The 24,434-nt window shown below is 54.5% G+C and overlaps 7 protein-coding genes and 1 pseudogene across 7 annotated transcripts; 3 read left to right on the forward strand and 5 right to left on the reverse strand.

Moving 5' to 3' along the window:
* Nucleotides 1-791: 791 nt before the first annotated feature.
* On the reverse strand, nucleotides 792-1,589 carry LOC104008529 (uncharacterized). The gene is made up of 2 exons (XM_087772404.1): nucleotides 991-1,589; nucleotides 792-909 (listed from the first exon to the last, which is right to left on the reverse strand). The coding sequence occupies exons 1-2, from the start codon at nucleotides 1,587-1,589 to the stop codon at nucleotides 792-794; spliced, it is 717 nt and encodes a 238-aa protein (XP_087628530.1).
* Nucleotides 1,590-5,445: 3,856 nt separating this feature from the next.
* On the forward strand, nucleotides 5,446-6,242 carry LOC104014595 (uncharacterized). Its single transcript, XM_087772398.1, has 2 exons — nucleotides 5,446-5,821; nucleotides 5,875-6,242. The coding sequence occupies exons 1-2, from the start codon at nucleotides 5,446-5,448 to the stop codon at nucleotides 6,240-6,242; spliced, it is 744 nt and encodes a 247-aa protein (XP_087628524.1).
* Nucleotides 6,243-7,709: 1,467 nt separating this feature from the next.
* LOC148053868 (feather keratin 3-like) lies at nucleotides 7,710-16,077 on the forward strand. Its single transcript, XM_087772464.1, has 2 exons — nucleotides 7,710-7,809; nucleotides 15,691-16,077. The coding sequence occupies exon 2, from the start codon at nucleotides 15,712-15,714 to the stop codon at nucleotides 16,075-16,077; it is 366 nt and encodes a 121-aa protein (XP_087628590.1). The 5' UTR covers nucleotides 7,710-7,809; nucleotides 15,691-15,711.
* LOC148053869 (feather keratin 3-like) lies at nucleotides 8,335-9,824 on the reverse strand. The gene is made up of 2 exons (XM_087772457.1): nucleotides 9,717-9,824; nucleotides 8,335-9,029 (listed from the first exon to the last, which is right to left on the reverse strand). The coding sequence occupies exon 2, from the start codon at nucleotides 8,981-8,983 to the stop codon at nucleotides 8,618-8,620; it is 366 nt and encodes a 121-aa protein (XP_087628583.1). The 5' UTR covers nucleotides 8,984-9,029; nucleotides 9,717-9,824; the 3' UTR covers nucleotides 8,335-8,617.
* Nucleotides 13,592-14,250, reverse strand: LOC148053870 (feather keratin 3-like). The gene is made up of 2 exons (XM_087772462.1): nucleotides 14,233-14,250; nucleotides 13,592-14,120 (listed from the first exon to the last, which is right to left on the reverse strand). The coding sequence occupies exon 2, from the start codon at nucleotides 14,094-14,096 to the stop codon at nucleotides 13,731-13,733; it is 366 nt and encodes a 121-aa protein (XP_087628588.1). The 5' UTR covers nucleotides 14,097-14,120; nucleotides 14,233-14,250; the 3' UTR covers nucleotides 13,592-13,730.
* A 2,040-nt stretch (nucleotides 16,078-18,117) lies between the features above and the next one.
* Nucleotides 18,118-19,081, reverse strand: LOC104014941 (scale keratin). Its single transcript, XM_087772461.1, is given in 3 exon segments — nucleotides 18,118-18,801; nucleotides 18,804-18,951; nucleotides 19,064-19,081. Coding segments are annotated over 2 exon segments (363 nt in total). The 5' UTR covers nucleotides 18,928-18,951; nucleotides 19,064-19,081; the 3' UTR covers nucleotides 18,118-18,562.
* Nucleotides 19,082-20,542: 1,461 nt separating this feature from the next.
* LOC148053871 (scale keratin-like) lies at nucleotides 20,543-20,906 on the forward strand (annotated as a pseudogene).
* Nucleotides 20,907-23,094: 2,188 nt separating this feature from the next.
* LOC148053872 (feather keratin 3-like) lies at nucleotides 23,095-23,896 on the reverse strand. Its single transcript, XM_087772460.1, has 2 exons — nucleotides 23,879-23,896; nucleotides 23,095-23,766 (listed from the first exon to the last, which is right to left on the reverse strand). Exon 2 carries the CDS (start codon nucleotides 23,740-23,742, stop codon nucleotides 23,377-23,379), a length of 366 nt encoding a protein of 121 aa, XP_087628586.1. The 5' UTR covers nucleotides 23,743-23,766; nucleotides 23,879-23,896; the 3' UTR covers nucleotides 23,095-23,376.
* Nucleotides 23,897-24,434: the final 538 nt, after the last annotated feature.

Genomic DNA, 24,434 nt, shown 5'->3' on the forward strand with positions numbered 1-24,434 from the left:
AAGACGACTGTGCCATTAACAAATGGCAGTAAATATCAGGAAGAACGTTTAAAAATCAACAAGTTAAAGAAAAAAATATGTATGATTCTTCCTTTGTTGGCTTGATAGTTCAGGAATACTGCAATTATGTGGTAATTGGTTGCTAAATTATGAGGCGATTTGGGGGCCTTTGGGGTGTCACCAGAAATCCTCAGAGCAATAATAATTACCCTGCCTGTTCTGAACCTTAGGAAAGATAATGACTGCTAAATTGTTAAACAAACATTCATTAACACAATGCTGTTGATGCCTTAAGGATCCCCATTAAACGCTCATTCCACATTTTAAAGAGAGATTAAGCAGGGCAGATTGTTTGATAAGTTAATTCAGCACACCAGGGAATTTTGCTCCCAGAGGAGGCTAAAGGACAAATGAAAACCAGAGAGGCTCTTGTGCAACACCACAGGGGTTTAATGGGAAGAGAAGCATAGCAGCCAACTACAGAAAATCAAGGCAATACAAGGGGAAACGCGTGATACAGGTATTATGTATTACTGGTACCAGTGCCCCGCTGAGGACCCAGGGGACAGCTGAGGTGATGGAGGCATACAGGGGATATCGAGGCTCAGCCATGCAGCCAGGTGCACGGTGGCACAGGGTACAGGGCTGCTGGGCACACACAGCCTCCTCCTGTCCCCATGCCAGGGCAGCTGATGCACTCTGCTGGTCCCCGTGGCTCTTGCTCCATGGCCTCATGCTGCCGTCCTTGCTTCAGGGCTGTGTTGCTGGTTCTGGGCACCATCCGGGGGCCTTTAGAAAGCTCCGCAGCTCCCACGGCGGGACCTGCCCCACCTCTGGGCACCAGGGAGGTAATACCCTGTGCCACGGGAGGAGAAGCCAGAGCTGTAGGACCTCCCGCAATTGCCAAAGCTGCTGGACCCATATTGGCCCCCATAGCCCAGGGAGCCCCCATAGCCCGTGTCATCTCCATAACCTAGGGAATGGCCATACCCAAGTGAGCCCCTGTAGCCTCCACAGCCTCCCAGACCAAAGGAGCTCCCATAACCCCGGGAGCCCCCATACCCAAAGGAGCCCCCCAAGCCCAGGGAGCTCCCATAGCCCCCTAGACCAAAGGAGCTCCTGTAGCCCTGGGAGCCCCCGTACCCAGAGGAGCCCCCCAAGCCCAGGGAGCTCCCATAGCCCCCCAGACCAAAGGAGCTCCTGTAGCCCTGGGAGCCCCCATACCCAGAGGAGCCCCCCAAGCCCAGGGAGCCCCCATAGCCTCCAAAACCGAAGGAGCCCCCATAACTCCGTGAGCTCCCATAGCCTAAGGAACCCCCATAGCCCCCCAAGCCAAAGGAGCCCCCATAGCCCTGCGAGCTTTGGGAACTGAAGGAACTCCCCAACCAGGCCGGGCCTGATGATCCCACAAGGCTCTCCTGAGGAAAAGAGCTGAGTATGGGGCCTGGGACCGTCACCACAGCTGGTGGGGGGAAGATCACTGCTCTGGAGTCAGGGCATTGCTGCACACACGGCTCATTGTAGCTCTCAGCAATCGGCTGAGAGCAGGTCACCCCACAGGGTCTGCAGGACTCGCTGTAGCAAGACATCCTTCTTGTGATGGCTGTGAGTCTGCAATGCACAACAGGAATCAGGTTTTGGATGCAGAAATTTTCACCTGACTCTACATGCCTGTTCTTGCTTAAAGTCAGTGGAAATTGTGACAGCCTAGAGTTCATTACCTTGCAAAATATACCTACATCTGGTCACATAAACCAAATTCTAGACTCTGTTTACTGTAAAGATCCCCTAGATTTCATGCACAGATGCAGACATCTAGCGTCATGTATGATGAATCCCACACGATATCACTGCTTTTGCTTGCAGCATGATGACTCTAATTTATTAAGACCAGATGAAAGAGACTAAAGTTTGGTAATGTATTTACAGCAAGTTAACAAAAGAAGTATCAGATATAGCCAGCTATTTCTATAGTTTCATATTCCTTCCCCAGTAGCACTCAACTTCCAAATAGGAATATTTGCCCTTATGGGGCAAATACTACCACAAGGTGGTAGTTACTATTATTGCTCTGATATTTTTAATTTTTATAATGCACATAGATCCTGAATTGGAACTAAATGCCTGGGAAATGGTTATTCAAAGTGGCATAGTAAAACTTGCCATTTTGTTCTAAGGATAACACCTTCTGACACCCACTGCTCTCTAACCTGCCAGTCCATAGCGTCATGTAGAACTTAGCATCAACAGAAAAACACTTGAGAAGGATAGAAGTTGAGCCAAATTGGACTTACCCTGTTCACCAAGGAGAATAAGCCAGGAGATGTGGATAGAGAGCCCTGGAGTAGAAGCAGCTTTTATACCTTTCTCAAACTGCTTACAGATATGAAACACCCTTTGTGCCTCAGGTCCTACATAGTAACAAAACAACCTTCACATTGAAGGATTTAATTTTGCTTGCTTTGCACTGCCACTCCCCACCTTCAAAAACTGGTGTGATACAACGTCAGTACCAACTTGTGCGTATTGGTCTGGTGAATGACAAGATCTTTTGGACATCTAATACCCAGCACCAGCATTGGGGTGTCTGCTATTTAGTTCCACTTTAAGTTTTAAGCTAATAAGTTTGATTTGTAGGGTAGGTGAGTAAGGATCAATTAAATTTATCTGTCTTTTAAGAATAGCGCCATTTAAGTGAATACTATGAAAATAAGTGCAAGCTGGATAAAAAGAGGGAGAGAGGTAATAGAAAGAGGGAGAATTTCAGGTATCTACATCTGATTTAGAAACATGGGGTTTTTAACATCTGTATTTGGAGATCAAATACCATTAATTACTCATGAATTATAAGGTGGATTCCATTGTTATTTTTACTGCTGTCTTTGAAATGTCATTGAGGCAGGGACACTTCAGAGATGTTCCAGATCCTCCTAGGAATGACAAAAGGCTTTACAAACACCTTCTAAAAATTCATATTTGATGTGTTGTACCATTATTATACACAAACATGCAACTATCAGCACACACATCTTGTGCAAGAGCATCGATTTAAAGATGTGTGAATGAAGTGCTCTGCGTCATTAGGTACAGCTTCATGCATAAGAGAGGGGGTCATTTAGAGGTGAAAGTAAGCGATCTGGAGAGTCAAAGACATCAGTTTAAGACCCCTTGTTTTTCAGAACATGGACAGATAGCCGGTTGAGCCTGAAAATTCAGGTAATTTTTAATGGGGCCCTCCTCCCCCCACTCCCCCCGAAGTTAAGGCAATAGACATTTCAGGCACATTAGCAAAGTACTGGCTCATAAAGGAAGATGAAGCTACTATCTGTAGCGTGGACATGTCATAATCTCCCCAAACATATTAATACTTAGTAAAATAAAGAACTTAATATCATGAATAAAAATCAAATGATTGCAAGCGTTGAAGTTCTAAATCACAGTCTGGTTAGGGAATCAAAAGGAGCGACATTGATTGGCATATTTTTAAACGATGCTGTTTCATAACAAGGGAGCTTCTAAATCCTGTCCTTCTTCATTTAATATGATAATAACAGAAATTGCAAGCACTAAGTATTAACGAGTATTTGTGAAGCACTTTAAAGTCATTATCTTCCAGGTGCCTTTCATTATTGTCAGCCAATCCTGATGACACTTCAAAAGCACAGCTAGCTTACGATTTAGAGGTAATTTATAGATTATCTTTTGCAATATTGTAAAATTAGAAAACAATAGATTTGCAAATAACTGTATGATGCCACAGACATTCCATTAAAATGTATCCTTGTAAATATCATTTTATTAATTTTCCACTTTTTCCTAAGTGGTCAGTATTTCAGGGGTGGAGAGGGGAAGAAAATTAGGATTGTTTTTAAATGTATTTCTAAATGAACTTCTAGAAATAGAGATTTCAAATGAAATTTTGAAATGTTTGGTATTAGCTTTAGACAGAGACCTGTCAACAGTTCTGGCTATATCAATAAGGCCTTTTCTGCCTCCTTGGAGGTGTCACTTAGCCCAGCCATTCCTCTGTTAACCTAGCGTCATCTGAATTGTCACAGAAGCCTTGAGAGAAGGATGTTGGGAGAGGTTTCAATGGACCAATGCTAGGTCCACTTGGGTTGTAGTTAATATTTCTAGTGATGATGGGACTGTATCATTCCCATATATTGTTTGACAGGTGCAGTAAATCAGACACAGATCTCCCTGCCTGGGGAGGTAGTTATAGGTAAAATGAAAAGCTTAGAGCACAAGCTAAAAACTTTGCCAGGGCTTACTGCTTTCATGCTGTTATTAACAATAGTGATATCCCATCAGGAGCGAGCCTGCATCATCTCAGCTTTTTGTCCTGCTGTATAACAACATTTATAGATCCCTAGCCAACTGCAAGGAGAACTTGTGTCCTCTCAGAGGTGAACGTCTAGCTCGTGTTGGATGACCTTTACCTGGTTTGTGTACGTGGCACCAAAAAAGGCTCCACACCATGTAAGTACTACCTTGAACATTAAAATGGAACTAATGTGACGCATGACCCTTGCTCTGGCTTTCAGTCAATCACTGTATGGCAACCCTTCAGCTGCAAGTTCCCCAAATCCCCTAAAATGACTATCACAGATAACTGATTGTCATCAGCATTTGTATCACACCCACACTAACATTTGGGAGGGACAGTGCTGAGGTGGCAAAATTAAAGCTCCCACTGTCATGTTTGTTTTGTAACAAATTAGGACCAGAAGCACGAAGGGTGGCTTAAAGAAGCATATAAAAGCTCGTATCACCCACAGTCCTTCTATCCACTTCTCTTGTCTCAGTCTCCGCAGTGAACAAGGTAAGTGTGGTTTCACTCATTCTTTCTAATATTGTTAGCATTTACTTTAACAATGCTTTTGTGACAGAGATGATTCCTGCATGTGTTTTTACAGACTTTGTTTCCTTCTGAAAATGTGTCTTTGTCCAGATGCAGCATCAGGAGTCACTGCATTAGGATAGGAAGTAGATCTCCAAGCTATAGAAATACCTGGGGTGACTTATACCTAATAAAGTCTGAATTAATACTTATAGTCAATGAGCCTTTTCTCCTGTTCCTGTTGGTTTCTTTTTCACTGGTTCTTACACTTTGTGAGTGCATCCTTGCCAGTCCAAGTTGCTACAGACAAATCTGTCTGTCCAATTTAGCCAGTACTGAACTTCTGTTTCACATCAAATTATTTACAAAGGTGATCATGATGAGATGAAAGAAAGGATAAATGTTGAGTTGATACAAGAATGAGTTTTATTTGTTAGCATGTATATATTTATCTGTTTCTTTGCTAACTTCTGATATTTCAAACACAGTGTCATTGCTTAATAACCGTGGTTCATCTCCTCCCGACCCAGCTTTGGTATTTGTTATTTACCTTATAACTCCTTGCTGCTGTGCATTGCAGACTCACAGCCATCACAAGAAGGATGTCTTGCTACAGCGAGTCCTGCAGACCCTGTGGGGTGACCTGCTCTCAGCCGATTGCTGAGAGCTACAATGAGCCGTGTGTGCAGCAATGCCCTGACTCCAGAGCAGTGATCTTCCCCCCACCAGCTGTGGTGACGGTCCCGGGCCCCATACTCAGCTCTTTTCCTCAGGAGAGCCTTGTGGGATCATCAGGCCCGGCCTGGTTGGGGAGTTCCTTCAGTTCCCAAAGCTCGCAGGGCTATGGGGGCTCCTTTGGCTTGGGGGGCTATGGGGGTTCCTTAGGCTATGGGAGCTCACGGAGTTATGGGGGCTCCTTCGGTTTTGGAGGCTATGGGGGCTCCCTGGGCTTGGGGGGCTCCTCTGGGTATGGGGGCTCCCAGGGCTACAGGAGCTCCTTTGGTCTGGGGGGCTATGGGAGCTCCCTGGTGTTGGGGGCTCCTCTGGGTACGGGGGCTCCCAGGGCTACAGGAGCTCCTTTGGTCTAGGGGGCTATGGGAGCTCCCTGGGCTTGGGGGGCTCCTTTGGGTATGGGGGCTCCCGGGGTTATGGGAGCTCCTTTGGTCTGGGAGGCTGTGGAGGCTACAGGGGCTCACTTGGGTATGGCCATTCCCTAGGTTATGGAGATGACACGGGCTATGGGGGCTCCCTGGGCTATGGGGGCCAATATGGGTCCAGCAGCTTTGGCAATTGCGGGAGGTCCTACAGCTCTGGCTTCTCCTCCCGTGGCACAGGGTATTACCTCCCTGGTGCCCAGAGGTGGGGCAGGTCCCGCCGTGGGAGCTGCGGAGCTTTCTAAAGGCCCCCGGATGGTGCCCAGAACCAGCAACACAGCCCTGAAGCAAGGACGGCAGCATGAGGCCATGGAGCAAGAGCCACGGGGACCAGCAGAGTGCATCAGCTGCCCTGGCATGGGGACAGGAGGAGGCTGTGTGTGCCCAGCAGCCCTGTACCCTGTGCCACCGTGCACCTGGCTGCATGGCTGAGCCTCGATATCCCCTGTATGCCTCCATCACCTCAGCTGTCCCCTGGGTCCTCAGCGGGGCACTGGTACCAGTAATACATAATACCTGTATCACGCGTTTCCCCTTGTATTGCCTTGATTTTCTGTAGTTGGCTGCTATGCTTCTCTTCCCATTAAACCCCTGTGGTGTTGCACAAGAGCCTCTCTGGTTTTCATTTGTCCTTTAGCCTCCTCTGGGAGCAATATTCACTCTTGCGTGGGGAACAAATGCCTGGAGTCCCTCAGCAGTCCAAATGTCATGACAAATAATGAACTTTGTTTCAGCCCTTCATGCAGTTCTTAAGTGTGTCTGGTTTTTTTTTTTTCCTTCTTTTTGCAGGTCTTTATTCAATAGGTACTCTGCAGAAGTTTTCTGTCAGTGCAATGTGATCTAAAAATGGCTTGAAAATAGTTTTCTGTATTCATGCTATTATGTTGAAACAGGTTGCATGCACAGATTTGCTTTCAGTTTAATTCTCCAACTAAATTAAAAAATCAAAATACGTTATTATGGGAAAAGGAAAATTTTCAAGTGATGAGAAGGAGCTTCTTTCCTGAGCAGGAAGTACTTTATATAGTATTTGAAATTCATTCCTAGTTCTTATTGACATTTTGTACATTTTCCTTTTAAGAGGTGGTTTCCTTAGCCATTGTTCGTAGGCGCCACGATGAGATGTGTAGGTTGAATTGAGTGTTGAGCTCAGATGAGTTCACAAACTCTGCTGTCCTTGCCAGAAGCTCTCAATTAAATGGTGAAGAAAATGTGGTGGTTTTTTTTTTCTTAGCTCTAAATGTTCTTGTAACCATAAAAAAACAGTAGCCAAGGGAACAAGAGGGAAGGACTGTGAAAGGTGGGAGTGGGATTTCTGCAGGGTTTATGAACTGCTTTTGTCTGCCGGTGATGAGGATGGAAACCTGATACCAAAAGCTGAATTTCACAATCTGTAAGACTCTTAACAAAGCCACAATTAAAAGCGGGGGGAGGCAGGGGGAGGAGAAGTAGAATTCCGATTGTGTTATACAGCAGGACTGTAGTAAGAATGAAAGTTAGAGGAAAACAACACAAACCTCACCTTCATTGACAGTTTAAAATCACCACATTTCTTAAATTAGTCCATGACAAATATCCTCAACAAGCATAAAATGAGAACCAAGAGAGGAAGAATGTAGATCATAAATCCAAAGAAAAAGGAGATTAACACTTTCAGACTAAGCAGGGATGCTCCTGCTACATTTAGCATAGCCTACAACTGCTGTGGAGGAACTGGCTGTACTGGCGTGAGGAGTATGGGCTGCAGTACCTGCTGCTGCGCATGAAGAAGGCTGAAATCCCTTAGCCAAGAGGGGTCCTGGGGTCATACAGGTAACTGAAGGGGCTCCCCAATGCAAGGTATCACCCAGAAGCAAAAGAGCAGTGGGACCTGGCAGCGCTGGGGCTGTTCCCGGGCTGAGAAGGCCAGGCAAAGGAGCCCTGCCAGCGCCTGTCCTGCTCTCTGCCCTTTGCCCAGCTCCTGCAAGCCCCACCAAAAGGCTCTCTCTCCCCTGCCTGCTGCCTGCTGCCTGCTGCCTGCTGCCTGCTGCCTGCTGCCTGCCTCCTCCCTCTCCCAACACTGCCCACCCTCACCTCGCCTGGGCAGCTCAGGACCAGCACTTGCCCTCCCACAGCTGACAGGCACCCGCCCCCAGGGGCCTTCCCGACTTGGGACAAGGAGGGAGGGAGACAGGACTTGGATGCAGGAAACCTTTATTGTGCCCAGAGGGGCAGGAGAGGCTGTCAGAGAGATGGTGGGCAAGACCCAGAGAGCCTGGTTGCCCCGTGTTGGAGGAGGCAGCGGGATCTTCTCCAGAGCATTGCTTCTCGCTCCCGCTGCCCCCTGGAGTGGTGGCATTCCAGATGGCAAGGCCTTGGCCCTGCAGCCTGGCAGAGCCTTTTGGCTCCGCCTCCTGCCCCGTCCCACAGCTGGCAAGAGAGGGCAGGGGAGGAGAGCAGAGGGCAGGAGAAGAGGGCCGGGAAGCGCCGAGCGCGTTGGACGCTGGCAGCTGCCCAGGCGTCGGCTGGGGCTGGGGATGCTCAGCACTCCTCAGGGCCTCGTGCCCTCCAGCTCAGCCCTGCATGGGTGGTGGTGGCATTGGCGTTTGGGCTGGGGGCAGTGCCAGGGGCTGGGCTGAGTCTAGCAGGGCCCGCAGGTGTCCCACAGCTTCTTGCTGTAGCGGGGCAAGGCGCAAGGGCTGCAGGCAGGGGAAGCGTAGGGTCTGCCAAAGGTGCAGAGGCCCCCCGAGCCCAGCGTGGCCCCGGCGCCGTAGAGGCCCCCCAGCCCCAGGGAGCCCCCGAAGGCGGGTGCTCCGGAGGAGCCCACCACGGCTTGCTGGGGGAAGGAGCTGAGGATGGGGCCGGGGAAGGTGACGACGACGGGGGGCGGCTGGATGAGGGCCGTCGAGTCGGGGCACTGGCGGGCGCACAGCTCGTTGCAGCTCTCAGCGATGGGCTGGGGGACAGCGACGCTGGTTTTCGGTGGGCACAGGTCGTAGCAAGACATCTTGCAGGGGTGGAGATCGGTTTGCAACAGATAGAGATGGAAAGGACTGAAAACAAGGCAGAGGGTTTATGCGATATATTTCAAAATACTGATATGAGAGAAATTACTATATTGTGCTGTCCTGTGCTATAGCATATGTTTTATGTGCCGCCTTGATCAACTTGATTAACACTAGCTGAGCACAGGGATCCAAAGCTTCTGACTGTAGAAGGCTACCCCAGGAATGACCAGACTCCACAGGTGTCTTCCTTCTGGACTCGCATGGATGTGCCTGACACTTCCTGCAAGCACACACCCTGAAGAACAATGTAGGAACCTCAGTGTCGTCTGTCACAGAGTGCCCCAAAGTGGGGAAAGAGCCCCACATTAGATGTGGTTTTGCTTTCAATAAGAGGGGTTTTTTTATGTCTCCCTGAATGCCACCGAACACAGGTGAAATGGTGGCCATCTATTACATTTATCTTAAATTTTGAGAGATATGAAAATAATTATCTGAAATAACTGTGATTTTTAAGCTTCTCACTGGCTTAGAACAGTCTGTTTCTCAGATTTTTCTGCACTTGCACACAGTCTCCAAAATCCTGCACTTACCAATGCTTTCACTAAGAGTAGTTACAGACAGAAAGGATTTAATGCTGCTGAAAATCTAAGCATACCTATAGGAATCTTCTACATCTACTCTGATATAGGTTCCGGTTAAATAAATAGAAAGAAATAAAAAAATCTTACTCACCAAGCTCAGCACAGCGAATAAGCCAAAAGAAGTGTCTGGATGAACTCAGGGGCCGGAGCTTATATAGAGTTTCTGAGCATTCCTGTGGGGTTTGAATCTCACTTGGTGCTGAGGGTTGCATTTGGCTGCCTAACAGAAATTGTTTAACAGCTTTGAGTGATTAAAGTGTTGTGTTTATCGTGAATATGATTTTATTCCAAATCTCACACTGTGTCGTGTCCATGTTACACCATCATGATTTCTTTAATCTTGGGTCTTAATTGGCTAGTGAAATTCCTGGTATCATTACAGTGACCTCACTGGAATTACCACGTGCTGACTCCACATGTTACTTCTCCCTTTATAAAGTTGTCATAAGGTTGTCTGCTCAGAGATTTTGTAAGACTCATCTTTGGCTGACACGTACATTTTTCTTTAACAGTCCTTTAAATTTAGCCGGTAAATTAATTGGAGACAGAGTGCAGTGCAGCTTATCCTAGGACTACGAGGAATTTGACTTTTCCATTCCTAACTTAAATAGACCCCATTGACCTAAGATGGATTTCAAGTGGTCATGAATATCAGCTGACATCATGCAATACACATGACACTTCCCCAACAGCTTTCCATTGAGAGGAATAGTCTTTTGAGTGGCAACTCAGTCCTACGTAAAAATCATTTTGTCTAACTAGAAGAGTTTAAGTGGGAATTGAAATTCAGCTTTAAAGGGGCCCATGGTTCTGCTGACAGTGATTTGAGCTAGGAAGTCAAATCACCATCCAGAAATGTATGAAGTCCCATGATCCACCCAAACAGGTACAATTTTTAGGAAAAAATCAAAGCAGCAGGTAAAGGGTTTTTGGTTAGATGTTGTGGGCATTAACGTTTATTAAGTATGTTCTGGGGTTTCTTGAGAAAAAAGTACTTTGTAATGATTTCACAAACATTCATTAGTTGGTATTCAACCCAGTTAATGTTTGGTGTTGTGTTAACGTATGAAAATGCGTGAGTGATTTAGACACTTCAGTGTTACACAATCACATTTGCTTAAATGTACAGGAAACAAGGTGGTGCACACCATTACTTTAATTAGATCATGATTTGTGCCTTTGGATGTCATGGGTCAATATTAATGTAGCTCTTCTTTTCTTTCATTAAAAAAAAAAAATCATTTCAACCTTCTTGATCAAATCCTTTGTTAGTATAAGATGTCATATTTGCTGTATACCAGGTGAAAATAGGTCATGATTTCAAACTATACTTTCCAGAAAAAATTCTACATACATTTGTGATTCTTTACCCTTCTTCTGCACTTTTTCAGAGGACAGCCAGTATTTTTATTCCAACTCCAGGATTTTACCCATGTCCAAGGCATTTTACAGACACTTCTCATCCCTGAGAAGACCCCAGAGCTGAAATATCTGGTCTTAATTCCTGCAATGCCTAAGCTGAATATTTCTTGTTGTGATTCAGCTTCACCCCAATATTTTCCTTTTCTCTTCAAGTGATAAAGGAATTGTGTTTAGATTTCTTGTTTGTTTGTTTTTTTCTGACATGTATTGTTGCAGTTTGGGTGTAGCTGTGGCTGGGGAGGTAAGTGGAAACAACAGCTGGCTAAAGTGACTGTTTCCCCACAAAAACTACCCTGCATTTATTGCAGAGGAAGACAAAAAACACACTCTCCAGGCATAGAAAGTGAATTACTGCAATCCACATCTCCCAACTTGGGGGTGACTTCCTTGCCTAGATTTACCTTTTACCGCAAAGTCTGCAAGTCAGAGCAAGTTCTGTCTCATTACTCTGTCTCAGGGCAACAAACCCTCTCCACATCAAAGTCCTCTGTTTCCTCTCTCCACTTGGTAGCATTACTTTGTATTTAATAACATTGTGATTTAAACGCTCTCCAAATTACAAAATGTCTTTTGGGGGTTCCCGTGGGAAAAAAGTGCTTATTGCAGATTTTCTCAAGCAACTCAGCAACAAAGGATATCAAAGCACTTTACAAACACTGACTAATGATTTATGCATGCTATTTTGTTGTTATAATGGGACTTGCATGTCCCAATGGTGAGTAATAGCACCAGTCTAAACAGGGAGCCACTGTCAGTCATATCACTCCCCTAATCAGACTGTGGTTCATCGCCGCTGGGGCTGGCCAGCTCTGTCCCTGCCCTGCTTTCCCTTTTCCGTCATCCAGGGCAGGCTGCTCCTTTCTCAGAGTGTCTACAGCGGTGTTCAGCAGGAGCCTGGTGGACTGCGATAAAAACTTCCTGCCCTTTCCAGTGTCTCTCTAGAACTTTAAGCAACCAAAAAAGGGTGAGGTTGAAGAGCTGGCTGTTAAAGACAGGTGATTAAAAGAGTTGAAAGGTGATATTTTCAAAATTAATCATAATTTCTGCATTTTAAATGAGAAACAGAAGTATCTCACTGGTCTGGAGATATATTAGTGACTTAAACTACCTCTTAAAACTTAGAAAGTGTGACAAACTTGATCATAGGAGAAAATTTAGAATATATTTTCATAGAAGATAAAGAAAGTAAAGGTTTTATACCATAATAGCAACAACATCAACCAGAGAAAATTCATTATGTATTTTAAGATATATTAATAATCATATGCTAATGAACATCAACCAAACAGAAGAGACAAGAAAAAGAAAAACTTAGGGGAGTAAGGTGCAGAAGAAAATTTTTGAAGTTAAAGAAAAACCTTAAGAGAAAGAAAATAAGTACAAAATTGTCGTGGATTAACCCCAACCAGCAACTAAGCACCACGCAGCCTCTCGCTCACTCCCCCACCGGTGGGATAGGGGAGAGAATCAGAAGGGTGGAAGGGAGAAAACTCGTGGCTTGAGATAAGAACAGTTTAATAATTGAAGTAAAATAAATTAGAACAGTTAAATAGGCAAAGCAAAAAAAGAACACGCGCGCAAACAAAGCAAAACAAGGAATTCATTCACTACTTCCCATCGGCAGGCAGGTGCTCAGCCATCCCCAGGAAAGCAGAGCTCATCACGCGTAACGGTTACTTGGGAAGACAAACGCCATCACGCCAAAAATCCCCCCCTTCCTTCTTCTTCCCCCAGCTTATATACTGAGCATGACGTCATATGGTACGGAATAGCCCTTGGGCCAGTCTGGGTCAGCACCCCCCTGGCTGTGCCCCCTCCCAGCTTCTTGTGCACCCAGCGGAGCAGGGGAAGCTGAAAAGTCCTTGACCACTTAGCACCTATTTAGCAACAGCTTAGCACTACTTAGCAAGAACCAAAGCATCAGTGTGTCATCGACATTATTCTCATCCTAAACCCAAAACACAGCCCCATACCGGCTACCAGGACGAAAATTAACTCTATCCCAGCTGAAACCAGGACAAGAATGAAAACAGTTACTGTTAATCTGGAACTCTGTTGCTCTCACCACTAACTGTATACTAAACTGGCCACAAATAAATAGTACTACTCAAAACAATCAGTAGCAGAAAATAAATAATAAGAGGCAAGATACCACATCATTGGAAGGAAACAGAGAACATGGAGAGTGGAGCAGAACACCATCTGTATACAGTCAGGTGAACACTCAAAGTTTAGAATAAAAATAGATAACAAACACGCTACAAATTTGATGCATAAAAGATTTATTGAGAAAAACAAGTTGAATGGATCAGACAAAATATACAAAACTAAACACAGGAAGACAAGAGGAACAACAAAAAATGAAAACGAACCTAAAAAATTTCTACTCTTACACTTCTCAAGATCAAACGTCAAAAAAATGAAAAAAAAACCAATGTTTTACATGAGCTCCTGACATTAAACTAAAGATGATAATAGAGTATAAGAATGCTGAAAATGTAAGAAATAACAAATTTAAAAAACAGAATATTACAGATCCATGAAACATGAGTGAAAGTAAATAATTAAGAACACAAAAAGTAAAGCTTAAAAGAAATTAATAATTTGGTTGCAACATTTCAGATGACTAGCTGCTTCAAAAGGTTCTCCAACCCTGATAGATATGAAAGCTCTGGAGCTGAGTCTAGCAGGGCCCACAGGTGTCCCACAGCTTCTTGCTGTAGCGGGGCAAGGCGCAAGGGCTGCAGGCAGGGGAAGCGTAGGGTCTGCCAAAGGTGCAGAGGCCCCCCGAGCCCAGCGTGGCCCCGGCGCCGTAGAGGCCCCCCAGCCCCAGGGAGCCCCCGAAGGCGGGTGCTCCGGAGGAGCCCACCACGGCTTGCTGGGGGAAGGAGCTGAGGATGGGGCCGGGGAAGGTGACGACGACGGGGGGCGGCTGGATGAAGGCCGTCGAGTCGGGGCACTGGCGGGCGCACAGCTCGTTGCAGCTCTCAGCGATGGGCTGGGGGACAGCGACGCTGGTTTTCGGTGGGCACAGGTCGTAGCAAGACATCTTTGCGTGGGATCGGACGGTGCTCTGCAAGAGGGCAGAGGTTGCAAGAGAGCAGCTTAGGGGAGCGTCCGAGGCGCAGGGGCCAGGGCCGGAGCAAGGGGCAAGGGGCAAGGAGGAGAAGCGCTCGCAGACTTACCCTGTTCCCCGAGGAGAAGGCGACCAGAGCAGTGGATGGGAGAGCCTGGCAGAGGCAGAGCTTTTATACTGGCCCCGCCATTGCTCAGCACCACCTGGGCCAATCTGCAGAGGCGGCACTCCCTCCTGCCGACGACAACAGGGCTGTCCGGCTCCTGCCCCTCCCTGAGTCAGCATCCCCACGCCAGACCAGCACATGCCGCTTCCGAGGCTTTCCTCCCCTTTCTGCTTCGTGGGCTAAGTGACAGCAGGCGTCTCCCTGCTGGGGGCCGCGCACGGCAGGAGAGGTGCCTGCTGCTGCAGCTCCTCGCTGCCTGCCTTGGACTCTGCCCTGGGAGCACATCTCTGTGCTCCTTGCACCAGGCACCTCGGGGAAGAGCACGAGGGGCCTTTCTCCCCCAGACTTGCAGAGGTCGATGGCCAACGCCTGCAGGCGCCCGGGGGCCGGCTCCGTTGGGCTGGCGAGTGATGCATCGTGCTGAGCAGGCAGTGCCCGAGAGGAGTGCCGTTGATTTGGCATTTCGTAACCTCGCCCCTCTGTAGATAATAGCCACACGGCGCACGTCACGCGGTCCCTGGCGTGCGGGAGGCCTTTGCCAGGCCGCCTTCTTGCCCAGGGATGGGAGCCCGCTCTTCCCTGTGGCTCTGCAAAGCAGGCATGGGGCCGCCCCGAGACCAAGCCCTTGGGGAAGAGCTATGGCACGCAGGGCGCTTGCAGTCAGCCTTTGTCACGCTGCGTGCCCTCTTACACACCGAGATAATGAAAAGACAGTGGGCCTAATTTGGCCCATTAGGTGGCAGCTGGCGAGCGTCCGAGCGGGGTAATTGCAGGGGCTGATAGAGCGGGTTGGGGCTGGTGAGGAAACGGCGTCAGCAAAACAGCCCCGTGCCACGCAGGGAGGAGGCAGGGGCTCGGCCGCCACGGGCCACGTGCCCCCAGCGTGGCCAGCTCCTCCCCGCGCTCGCTGGCCAGGCATAAAAGCGCTGCCCTCGGCAAGCGCTGGCATCCGCCGCTCCTGCCTCGCTCTGCTCAGGGAAAGGGTAGGTGGGTGCCTGTGGGCCTGTGCCTCCTGTGGCAGGGGTCGGCGTGGAGCCTCCCTGGCCAGGAGAGCTCTCCTGGCAGCGGAAGTGCTGGCAGCAGGCTTGGACGGCCAGGGCCGGCTGAGCCACGGCGGGAGGAGGAAGGAGCCCCGTGGCCGGGACGTGCAGAGCCAGGCCCTGCACAGGCTCTCGCGGAGGGCTTGCGTGCCCTCTGTGTGCGGAGAGAGGGCAAGGCGAGGGGTGCAGAGAGCAGGGCGCGGAGCGGGGCTGGCTGGGCAAAGGGCAAGCGGTGGGCAGGGCGGGCAAGGCGGTGGCTCTGGCCCCTCCAGCTGCAGGGCAGCTCTGGGAAGAGGGCACTGCTCGCTCGGGGGATCGCCTCCTCGCTCATGACACCTCTCCTTGGGGCCTTGTGTTTCAGGCTCCGCTCTCTCGCACAAAGATGTCTTGCTACGACCTGTGCCCACCGAAAACCAGCGTCGCTGTCCCCCAGCCCATCGCTGAGAGCTGCAACGAGCTGTGCGCCCGCCAGTGCCCTGACTCGACGGCCCTCATCCAGCCGCCCCCCGTCGTCGTCACCTTCCCCGGCCCCATCCTCAGCTCCTTCCCCCAGCAAGCCGTGGTGGGCTCCTCCGGAGCACCCGCCTTCGGGGGCTCCCTGGGGCTGGGGGGCCTCTACGGCGCCGGGGCCACGCTGGGCTCGGGGGGCCTCTGCACCTTTGGCAGACCCTACGCTTCCCCTGCCTGCAGCCCTTGCGCCTTGCCCCGCTACAGCAAGAAGCTGTGGGACACCTGCGGGCCCTGCTAGACCCAAAAACCCCAGAGTCCCCGCGCCACCTCAGCCTTATGCCTCCTCTCCTTTCTCCTCTCCTTCCCCTCTCCCCACGCCGCCTCTCCTCCTCCTCCTCCTTCCTGCTGCCTCTGCCCACATGCGCGACTCCGCCCTCGTCCCCCAGCCCACTAGCTTGTCTCTGCAAGGACCACCGCCTGGCAGAAGCCTGAAGGAACACCTCTCTTGAAGCCCGGGTGCACAACCTGCCTCTTTCTGCCTCCTGTGTCTTTCTCCAGCGGGTGCTTTCCTGCACTGCAATAAAACAATCGTCCATCCAACACCTGCCTCTCCATTTCTCCTTTCGAGGCCCAGCGTGGGCTGCAGGGCTCCCTCGCCCTGCACGTGGCCCCCGCCACCTGGGCCAGGACACTCTCTCAGCCCCAGCAGAGCCAGGCTGATGCGCCTTTGGCGAGACCCCACAGCCCTGGCAGCTCTCGCCACGCATGCTCCTGCAGCTGAGCTCCAAGGGCCCTGCCTGAAGGCGGGGGGCTCCCCTGCCTGCAGGACATGCAGCCCGGGGGCGCCTGCAGACCTCCAGCCAACCCTGGCCATGAGCAGCTCTGCTCCCTGGCCTTGGAGGCAGCCAGGGGCAATGGCTGCCACGGCTCCAGCCACTCTCGTGCCTCCACGGCTCGGCTAAAGGCCCTGCGAGAGACAGGAAATCCACTTTTCTCTTCCCTTTCCTCTTCTTCTCCCCCTTCCCCTTCTCCTTCTCTATCCTCTCCTTCTCCTCCTTCCCCTTCCCCTTCCCCTTCCCCTTTCCTTTCCTTTTCTTCTTCCCCTTCCCCCGCCCTTTCCTCTTCTTCTTCCCCGTCCCCTTCCCTCTCCCCTTCCAGTTCTCGCCCCCGGCACGCACCAACACACTCCGTGCTCCTCGGTTCTCTGCTGCAGACACAAAATCACAGAAATTGCAGCCTGAGTCTTGTGGCAGGAGCCTTTGGAGGGCATCTCGTCATGCTGCCGCCTCAAGCAGGGTCCCCCAGAGCCAGCTGCCCAGCCCCACGTCCAGACGGCTTTTGCACGTCTCCAAGGAAGGAGACTCCACAACCTCACAGCGCAACCTGTGCCAGTGCTCAGTCACCCTCACAGTGAAAAAGTGCTTTGGGACGTTGAGGCGGAGCCTCCTGTCTTTCAGCTGGTGCCCATTGCCTCTCCTCCTGGCACGGCACACCTCTGAAGAGAGCCTGGCTCCATCTCCTTGACGCCTTCCCTTCGGGCATGTGTGCACATTGACGAGATCCCCCCCTGAGCCTCCTCTGCACCAGGAGCAACAGTCCCGGCTCTCTCAGGCTCTGCCCAGAGGACAGATGCTCCCTGTCCCTTCAGCATCTGCGTGCAGCCCTTTGCCGGGCTCTCGCCAGTAGCCCCACCTCTCTCCTGTGCTGGGCAGCCCAGCCCTGGACACAGCACCGCAGGGGTTGCCTTGCCAGTGCCCAGTGGAGGGCCAGGATCCCCTCCCTCCACCTGCCGGCCACGCTCCTCCGCATGCAGCCCAGGACACCGCTGGCCGCCTTTCCCCCAAGGCACCTTGCCGGCTCAGGCTCCCCTTGCTGTCCCTCAGCACCCCCGGGGCCTCTCCTCACAAGCTGCTCTTCCACAGGAGACGGCCGTTTCCCAGGCGTGGGGTTTAACACTGGCTCTCCTCCAGCCTCCTCTGCGCGGATGCCCGGAGATGCTGCCGTGCTTCTGCGGAGCTGAGGGACCTGGCAGCGCTGGGGCTGTTCCCGGGCTGAGAAGGCCAGGCAAAGGAGCCCTGCCAGCGCCTGTCCTGCTCTCTGCCCTTTGCCCAGCTCCTGCAAGCCCCACCAAAAGGCTCTCTCTCCCCTGCCTGCTGCCTGCTGCCTGCTGCCTGCTGCCTGCTGCCTGCTGCCTGCTGCCTGCCTCCTCCCTCTCCCAACACTGCCCACCCTCACCTCGCCTGGGCAGCTCAGGACCAGCACTTGCCCTCCCACAGCTGACAGGCACCCGCCCCCAGGGGCCTTCCCGACTTGGGACAAGGAGGGAGGGAGACAGGACTTGGATGCAGGAAACCTTTATTGTGCCCAGAGGGGCAGGAGAGGCTGTCAGAGAGATGGTGGGCAAGACCCAGAGAGCCTGGTTGCCCCGTGTTGGAGGAGGCAGCGGGATCTTCTCCAGAGCATTGCTTCTCGCTCCCGCTGCCCCCCTGGAGTGGTGGCATTCCAGATGGCAAGGCCTTGGCCCTGCAGCCTGGCAGAGCCTTTTGGCTCCGCCTCCTGCCCCGTCCCACAGCTGGCAAGAGAGGGCAGGGGAGGAGAGCAGAGGGCAGGAGAAGAGGGCCGGGAAGCGCCGAGCGCGTTGGACGCTGGCAGCTGCCCAGGCGTCGGCTGGGGCTGGGGATGCTCAGCACTCCTCAGGGCCTCGTGCCCTCCAGCTCAGCCCTGCATGGGTGGTGGTGGCATTGGCGTTTGGGCTGGGGGCAGTGCCAGGGGCTGGGCTGAGTCTAGCAGGGCCCGCAGGTGTCCCACAGCTTCTTGCTGTAGCGGGGCAAGGCGCAAGGGCTGCAGGCAGGGGAAGCGTAGGGTCTGCCAAAGGTGCAGAGGCCCCCCGAGCCCAGCGTGGCCCCGGCGCCGTAGAGGCCCCCCAGCCCCAGGGAGCCCCCGAAGGCGGGTGCTCCGGAGGAGCCCACCACGGCTTGCTGGGGGAAGGAGCTGAGGATGGGGCCGGGGAAGGTGACGACGACGGGGGCGGCTGGATGAGGGCCGTCGAGTCGGGGCACTGGCGGGCGCACAGCTCGTTGCAGCTCTCAGCGATGGGCTGGGGGACAGCGACGCTGGTTTTCGGTGGGCACAGGTCGTAGCAAGACATCTTTGCGTGGGATCGGACGGTGCTCTGCAAGAGGGCAGAGGTTGCAAGAGAGCAGCTTAGGGGAGCGTCCGAGGCGCAGGGGCCAGGGCCGGAGCAAGGGGCAAGGGGCAAGGAGGAGAAGCGCTCGCAGACTTACCCTGTTCCCCGAGGAGAAGGCGACCAGAGCAGTGGATGGGAGAGCCTGGCAGAGGCAGAGCTTTTATACTGGCCCCGCCATTGCTCAGCACCACCTGGGCCAATCTGCAGAGGCGGCACTCCCTCCTGCCGACGACAACAGGGCTGTCCGGCTCCTGCCCCTCCCTGAGTCAGCATCCCCACGCCAGACCAGCACATGCCGCTTCCGAGGCTTTCCTCCCCTTTCTGCTTCGTGGGCTAAGTGACAGCAGGCGTCTCCCTGCTGGGGGCCGCGCACGGCAGGAGAGGTGCCTGCTGCTGCAGCTCCTCGCTGCCTGCCTTGGACTCTGCCCTGGGAGCACATCTCTGTGCTCCTTGCACCAGGCACCTCGGGGAAGAGCACGAGGGGCCTTTCTCCCCCAGACTTGCAGAGGTCGATGGCCAACGCCTGCAGGCGCCCGGGGGCCGGCTCCGTTGGGCTGGCGAGTGATGCATCGTGCTGAGCAGGCAGTGCCCGAGAGGAGTGCCGTTGATTTGGCATTTCGTAACCTCGCCCCTCTGTAGATAATAGCCACACGGCGCACGTCACGCGGTCCCTGGCGTGCGGGAGGCCTTTGCCAGGCCGCCTTCTTGCCCAGGGATGGGAGCCCGCTCTTCCCTGTGGCTCTGCAAAGCAGGCATGGGGCCGCCCCGAGACCAAGCCCTTGGGGAAGAGCTATGGCACGCAGGGCGCTTGCAGTCAGCCTTTGTCACGCTGCGTGCCCTCTTACACACCGAGATAATGAAAAGACAGTGGGCCTAATTTGGCCCATTAGGTGGCAGCTGGCGAGCGTCCGAGCGGGGTAATTGCAGGGGCTGATAGAGCGGGTTGGGGCTGGTGAGGAAACGGCGTCAGCAAAACAGCCCCGTGCCACGCAGGGAGGAGGCAGGGGCTCGGCCGCCACGGGCCACGTGCCCCCAGCGTGGCCAGCTCCTCCCCGCGCTCGCTGGCCAGGCATAAAAGCGCTGCCCTCGGCAAGCGCTGGCATCCGCCGCTCCTGCCTCGCTCTGCTCAGGGAAAGGGTAGGTGGGTGCCTGTGGGCCTGTGCCTCCTGTGGCAGGGGTCGGCGTGGAGCCTCCCTGGCCAGGAGAGCTCTCCTGGCAGCGGAAGTGCTGGCAGCAGGCTTGGACGGCCAGGGCCGGCTGAGCCACGGCGGGAGGAGGAAGGAGCCCCGTGGCCGGGACGTGCAGAGCCAGGCCCTGCACAGGCTCTCGCGGAGGGCTTGCGTGCCCTCTGTGTGCGGAGAGAGGGCAAGGCGAGGGGTGCAGAGAGCAGGGCGCGGAGCGGGGCTGGCTGGGCAGAGGGCAAGCGGTGGGCAGGGCGGGCAAGGCGGTGGCTCTGGCCCCTCCAGCTGCAGGGCAGCTCTGGGAAGAGGGCACTGCTCGCTCGGGGGATCTCCTCCTCGCTCATGACACCTCTCCTTGGGGCCTTGTGTTTCAGGCTCCGCTCTCTCGCACAAAGATGTCTTGCTACGACCTGTGCCCACCGAAAACCAGCGTCGCTGTCCCCCAGCCCATCGCTGAGAGCTGCAACGAGCTGTGCGCCCGCCAGTGCCCCGACTCGACGGCCTTCATCCAGCCGCCCCCGTCGTCGTCACCTTCCCCGGCCCCATCCTCAGCTCCTTCCCCCAGCAAGCCGTGGTGGGCTCCTCCGGAGCACCCGCCTTCGGGGGCTCCCTGGGGCTGGGGGGCCTCTACGGCGCCGGGGCCACGCTGGGCTCGGGGGCCTCTGCACCTTTGGCAGACCCTACGCTTCCCCTGCCTGCAGCCCTTGCGCCTTGCCCCGCTACAGCAAGAAGCTGTGGGACACCTGCGGGCCCTGCTAGACCCAAAAACCCCAGAGTCCCCGCGCCACCTCAGCCTTATGCCTCCTCTCCTTTCTCCTCTCCTTCCCCTCTCCCCATGCCGCCTCTCCTCCTCCTCCTCCTTCCTGCTGCCTCTGCCCACATGCGCGACTCCGCCCTCGTCCCCCAGCCCACTAGCTTGTCTCTGCAAGGACCACCGCCTGGCAGAAGCCTGAAGGAACACCTCTCTTGAAGCCCGGGTGCACAACCTGCCTCTTTCTGCCTCCTGTGTCTTTCTCCAGCGGGTGCTTTCCTGCACTGCAATAAAACAATCGTCCATCCAACACCTGCCTCTCCATTTCTCCTTTCGAGGCCCAGCGTGGGCTGCAGGGCTCCCTCGCCCTGCACGTGGCCCCCGCCACCTGGGCCAGGACACTCTCTCAGCCCCAGCAGAGCCAGGCTGATGCGCCTTTGGCGAGACCCCACAGCCCTGGCAGCTCTCGCCACGCATGCTCCTGCAGCTGAGCTCCAAGGGCCCTGCCTGAAGGCGGGGGGCTCCCCTGCCTGCAGGACATGCAGCCCGGGGGCGCCTGCAGACCTCCAGCCAACCCTGGCCATGAGCAGCTCTGCTCCCTGGCCTTGGAGGCAGCCAGGGGCAATGGCTGCCACGGCTCCAGCCACTCTCGTGCCTCCACGGCTCGGCTAAAGGCCCTGCGAGAGACAGGAAATCCACTTTTCTCTTCCCTTTCCTCTTCTTCTCCCCCTTCCCCTTCTCCTTCTCTATCCTCTCCTTCTCCTCCTTCCCCTTCCCCTTCCCCTTCCCCTTTCCTTTCCTTTTCTTCTTCCCCTTCCCCCGCCCTTTCCTCTTCTTCTTCCCCGTCCCCTTCCCTCTCCCCTTCCAGTTCTCGCCCCCGGCACGCACCAACACACTCCGTGCTCCTCGGTTCTCTGCTGCAGACACAAAATCACAGAAATTGCAGCCTGAGTCTTGTGGCAGGAGCCTTTGGAGGGCATCTCGTCATGCTGCCGCCTCAAGCAGGGTCCCCCAGAGCCAGCTGCCCAGCCCCACGTCCAGACGGCTTTTGCACGTCTCCAAGGAAGGAGACTCCACAACCTCACAGCGCAACCTGTGCCAGTGCTCAGTCACCCTCACAGTGAAAAAGTGCTTTGGGACGTTGAGGCGGAGCCTCCTGTCTTTCAGCTGGTGCCCATTGCCTCTCCTCCTGGCACGGCACACCTCTGAAGAGAGCCTGGCTCCATCTCCTTGACGCCTTCCCTTCGGGCATGTGTGCACATTGACGAGATCCCCCCCTGAGCCTCCTCTGCACCAGGAGCAACAGTCCCGGCTCTCTCAGGCTCTGCCCAGAGGACAGATGCTCCCTGTCCCTTCAGCATCTGCGTGCAGCCCTTTGCCGGGCTCTCGCCAGTAGCCCCACCTCTCTCCTGTGCTGGGCAGCCCAGCCCTGGACACAGCACCGCAGGGGTTGCCTTGCCAGTGCCCAGTGGAGGGCCAGGATCCCCTCCCTCCACCTGCCGGCCACGCTCCTCCGCATGCAGCCCAGGACACCGCTGGCCGCCTTTCCCCCAAGGCACCTTGCCGGCTCAGGCTCCCCTTGCTGTCCCTCAGCACCCCCGGGGCCTCTCCTCACAAGCTGCTCTTCCACAGGAGACGGCCGTTTCCCAGGCGTGGGGTTTAACACTGGCTCTCCTCCAGCCTCCTCTGCGCGGATGCCCGGAGATGCTGCCGTGCTTCTGCGGAGCTGAGGGACCTGGCAGCGCTGGGGCTGTTCCCGGGCTGAGAAGGCCAGGCAAAGGAGCCCTGCCAGCGCCTGTCCTGCTCTCTGCCCTTTGCCCAGCTCCTGCAAGCCCCACCAAAAGGCTCTCTCTCCCCTGCCTGCTGCCTGCTGCCTGCTGCCTGCTGCCTGCTGCCTGCCTCCTCCCTCTCCCAACACTGCCCACCCTCACCTCGCCTGGGCAGCTCAGGACCAGCACTTGCCCTCCCACAGCTGACAGGCACCCGCCCCCAGGGGCCTTCCCGACTTGGGACAAGGAGGGAGGGAGACAGGACTTGGATGCAGGAAACCTTTATTGTGCCCAGAGGGGCAGGAGAGGCTGTCAGAGAGATGGTGGGCAAGACCCAGAGAGCCTGGTTGCCCCGTGTTGGAGGAGGCAGCGGGATCTTCTCCAGAGCATTGCTTCTCGCTCCCGCTGCCCCCTGGAGTGGTGGCATTCCAGATGGCAAGGCCTTGGCCCTGCAGCCTGGCAGAGCCTTTTGGCTCCGCCTCCTGCCCCGTCCCACAGCTGGCAAGAGAGGGCAGGGGAGGAGAGCAGAGGGCAGGAGAAGAGGGCCGGGAAGCGCCGAGCGCGTTGGACGCTGGCAGCTGCCCAGGCGTTGGCTGGGGCTGGGGATGCTCAGCACTCCTCAGGGCCTCGTGCCCTCCAGCTCAGCCCTGCATGGGTGGTGGTGGCATTGGCGTTTGGGCTGGGGGCAGTGCCAGGGGCTGGGCTGAGTCTAGCAGGGCCCGCAGGTGTCCCACAGCTTCTTGCTGTAGCGGGGCAAGGCGCAAGGGCTGCAGGCAGGGGAAGCGTAGGGTCTGCCAAAGGTGCAGAGGCCCCCCGAGCCCAGCGTGGCCCCGGCGCCGTAGAGGCCCCCCAGCCCCAGGGAGCCCCCGAAGGCGGGTGCTCCGGAGGAGCCCACCACGGCTTGCTGGGGGAAGGAGCTGAGGATGGGGCCGGGGAAGGTGACGACGACGGGGGGCGGCTGGATGAGGGCCGTCGAGTCGGGGCACTGGCGGGCGCACAGCTCGTTGCAGCTCTCAGCGATGGGCTGGGGGACAGCGACGCTGGTTTTCGGTGGGCACAGGTCGTAGCAAGACATCTTTGCGTGGGATCGGACGGTGCTCTGCAAGAGGGCAGAGGTTGCAAGAGAGCAGCTTAGGGGAGCGTCCGAGGCGCAGGGGCCAGGGCCGGAGCAAGGGGCAAGGGGCAAGGAGGAGAAGCGCTCGCAGACTTACCCTGTTCCCCGAGGAGAAGGCGACCAGAGCAGTGGATGGGAGAGCCTGGCAGAGGCAGAGCTTTTATACTGGCCCCGCCATTGCTCAGCACCACCTGGGCCAATCTGCAGAGGCGGCACTCCCTCCTGCCGACGACAACAGGGCTGTCCGGCTCCTGCCCCTCCCTGAGTCAGCATCCCCACGCCAGACCAGCACATGCCGCTTCCGAGGCTTTCCTCCCCTTTCTGCTTCGTGGGCTAAGTGACAGCAGGCGTCTCCCTGCTGGGGGCCGCGCACGGCAGGAGAGGTGCCTGCTGCTGCAGCTCCTCGCTGCCTGCCTTGGACTCTGCCCTGGGAGCACATCTCTGTGCTCCTTGCACCAGGCACCTCGGGGAAGAGCACGAGGGGCCTTTCTCCCCCAGACTTGCAGAGGTCGATGGCCAACGCCTGCAGGCGCCCGGGGGCCGGCTCCGTTGGGCTGGCGAGTGATGCATCGTGCTGAGCAGGCAGTGCCCGAGAGGAGTGCCGTTGATTTGGCATTTCGTAACCTCGCCCCTCTGTAGATAATAGCCACACG

Source organism: Nipponia nippon, unplaced genomic scaffold (genome assembly GCF_047370975.1).
Source record: "Nipponia nippon isolate SJK-2023a ecotype South Korea unplaced genomic scaffold, ASM4737097v1 scaffold_36, whole genome shotgun sequence".
Classification (NCBI taxonomy): Eukaryota; Metazoa; Chordata; class Aves; order Pelecaniformes; family Threskiornithidae; genus Nipponia; species Nipponia nippon.

Bases quoted from the DNA above. Each gene is read 5' to 3' on its own strand.
- LOC104008529 (XM_087772404.1), bottom strand. From the start codon at position 1,589: ATGTCTTGCTACAGCGAGTCCTGCAGACCCTGTGGGGTGACCTGCTCT. The intron at 910-990 runs GTATGGCCATTC...TGGGTCCAGCAG, and splicing joins GGCTACAGGGGCTCACTTGG to CTTTGGCAATTGCGGGAGGT.
- LOC104014595 (XM_087772398.1), top strand. From the start codon at position 5,446: ATGTCTTGCTACAGCGAGTCCTGCAGACCCTGTGGGGTGACCTGCTCT. The intron at 5,822-5,874 runs CCCAGGGCTACA...AGCTCCCTGGTG, and splicing joins CTCCTCTGGGTATGGGGGCT to TTGGGGGCTCCTCTGGGTAC.
- LOC148053869 (XM_087772457.1), bottom strand. From the start codon at position 8,983: ATGTCTTGCTACGACCTGTGCCCACCGAAAACCAGCGTCGCTGTCCCC.
- LOC148053870 (XM_087772462.1), bottom strand. From the start codon at position 14,096: ATGTCTTGCTACGACCTGTGCCCACCGAAAACCAGCGTCGCTGTCCCC.
- LOC148053868 (XM_087772464.1), top strand. From the start codon at position 15,712: ATGTCTTGCTACGACCTGTGCCCACCGAAAACCAGCGTCGCTGTCCCC.
- LOC148053872 (XM_087772460.1), bottom strand. From the start codon at position 23,742: ATGTCTTGCTACGACCTGTGCCCACCGAAAACCAGCGTCGCTGTCCCC.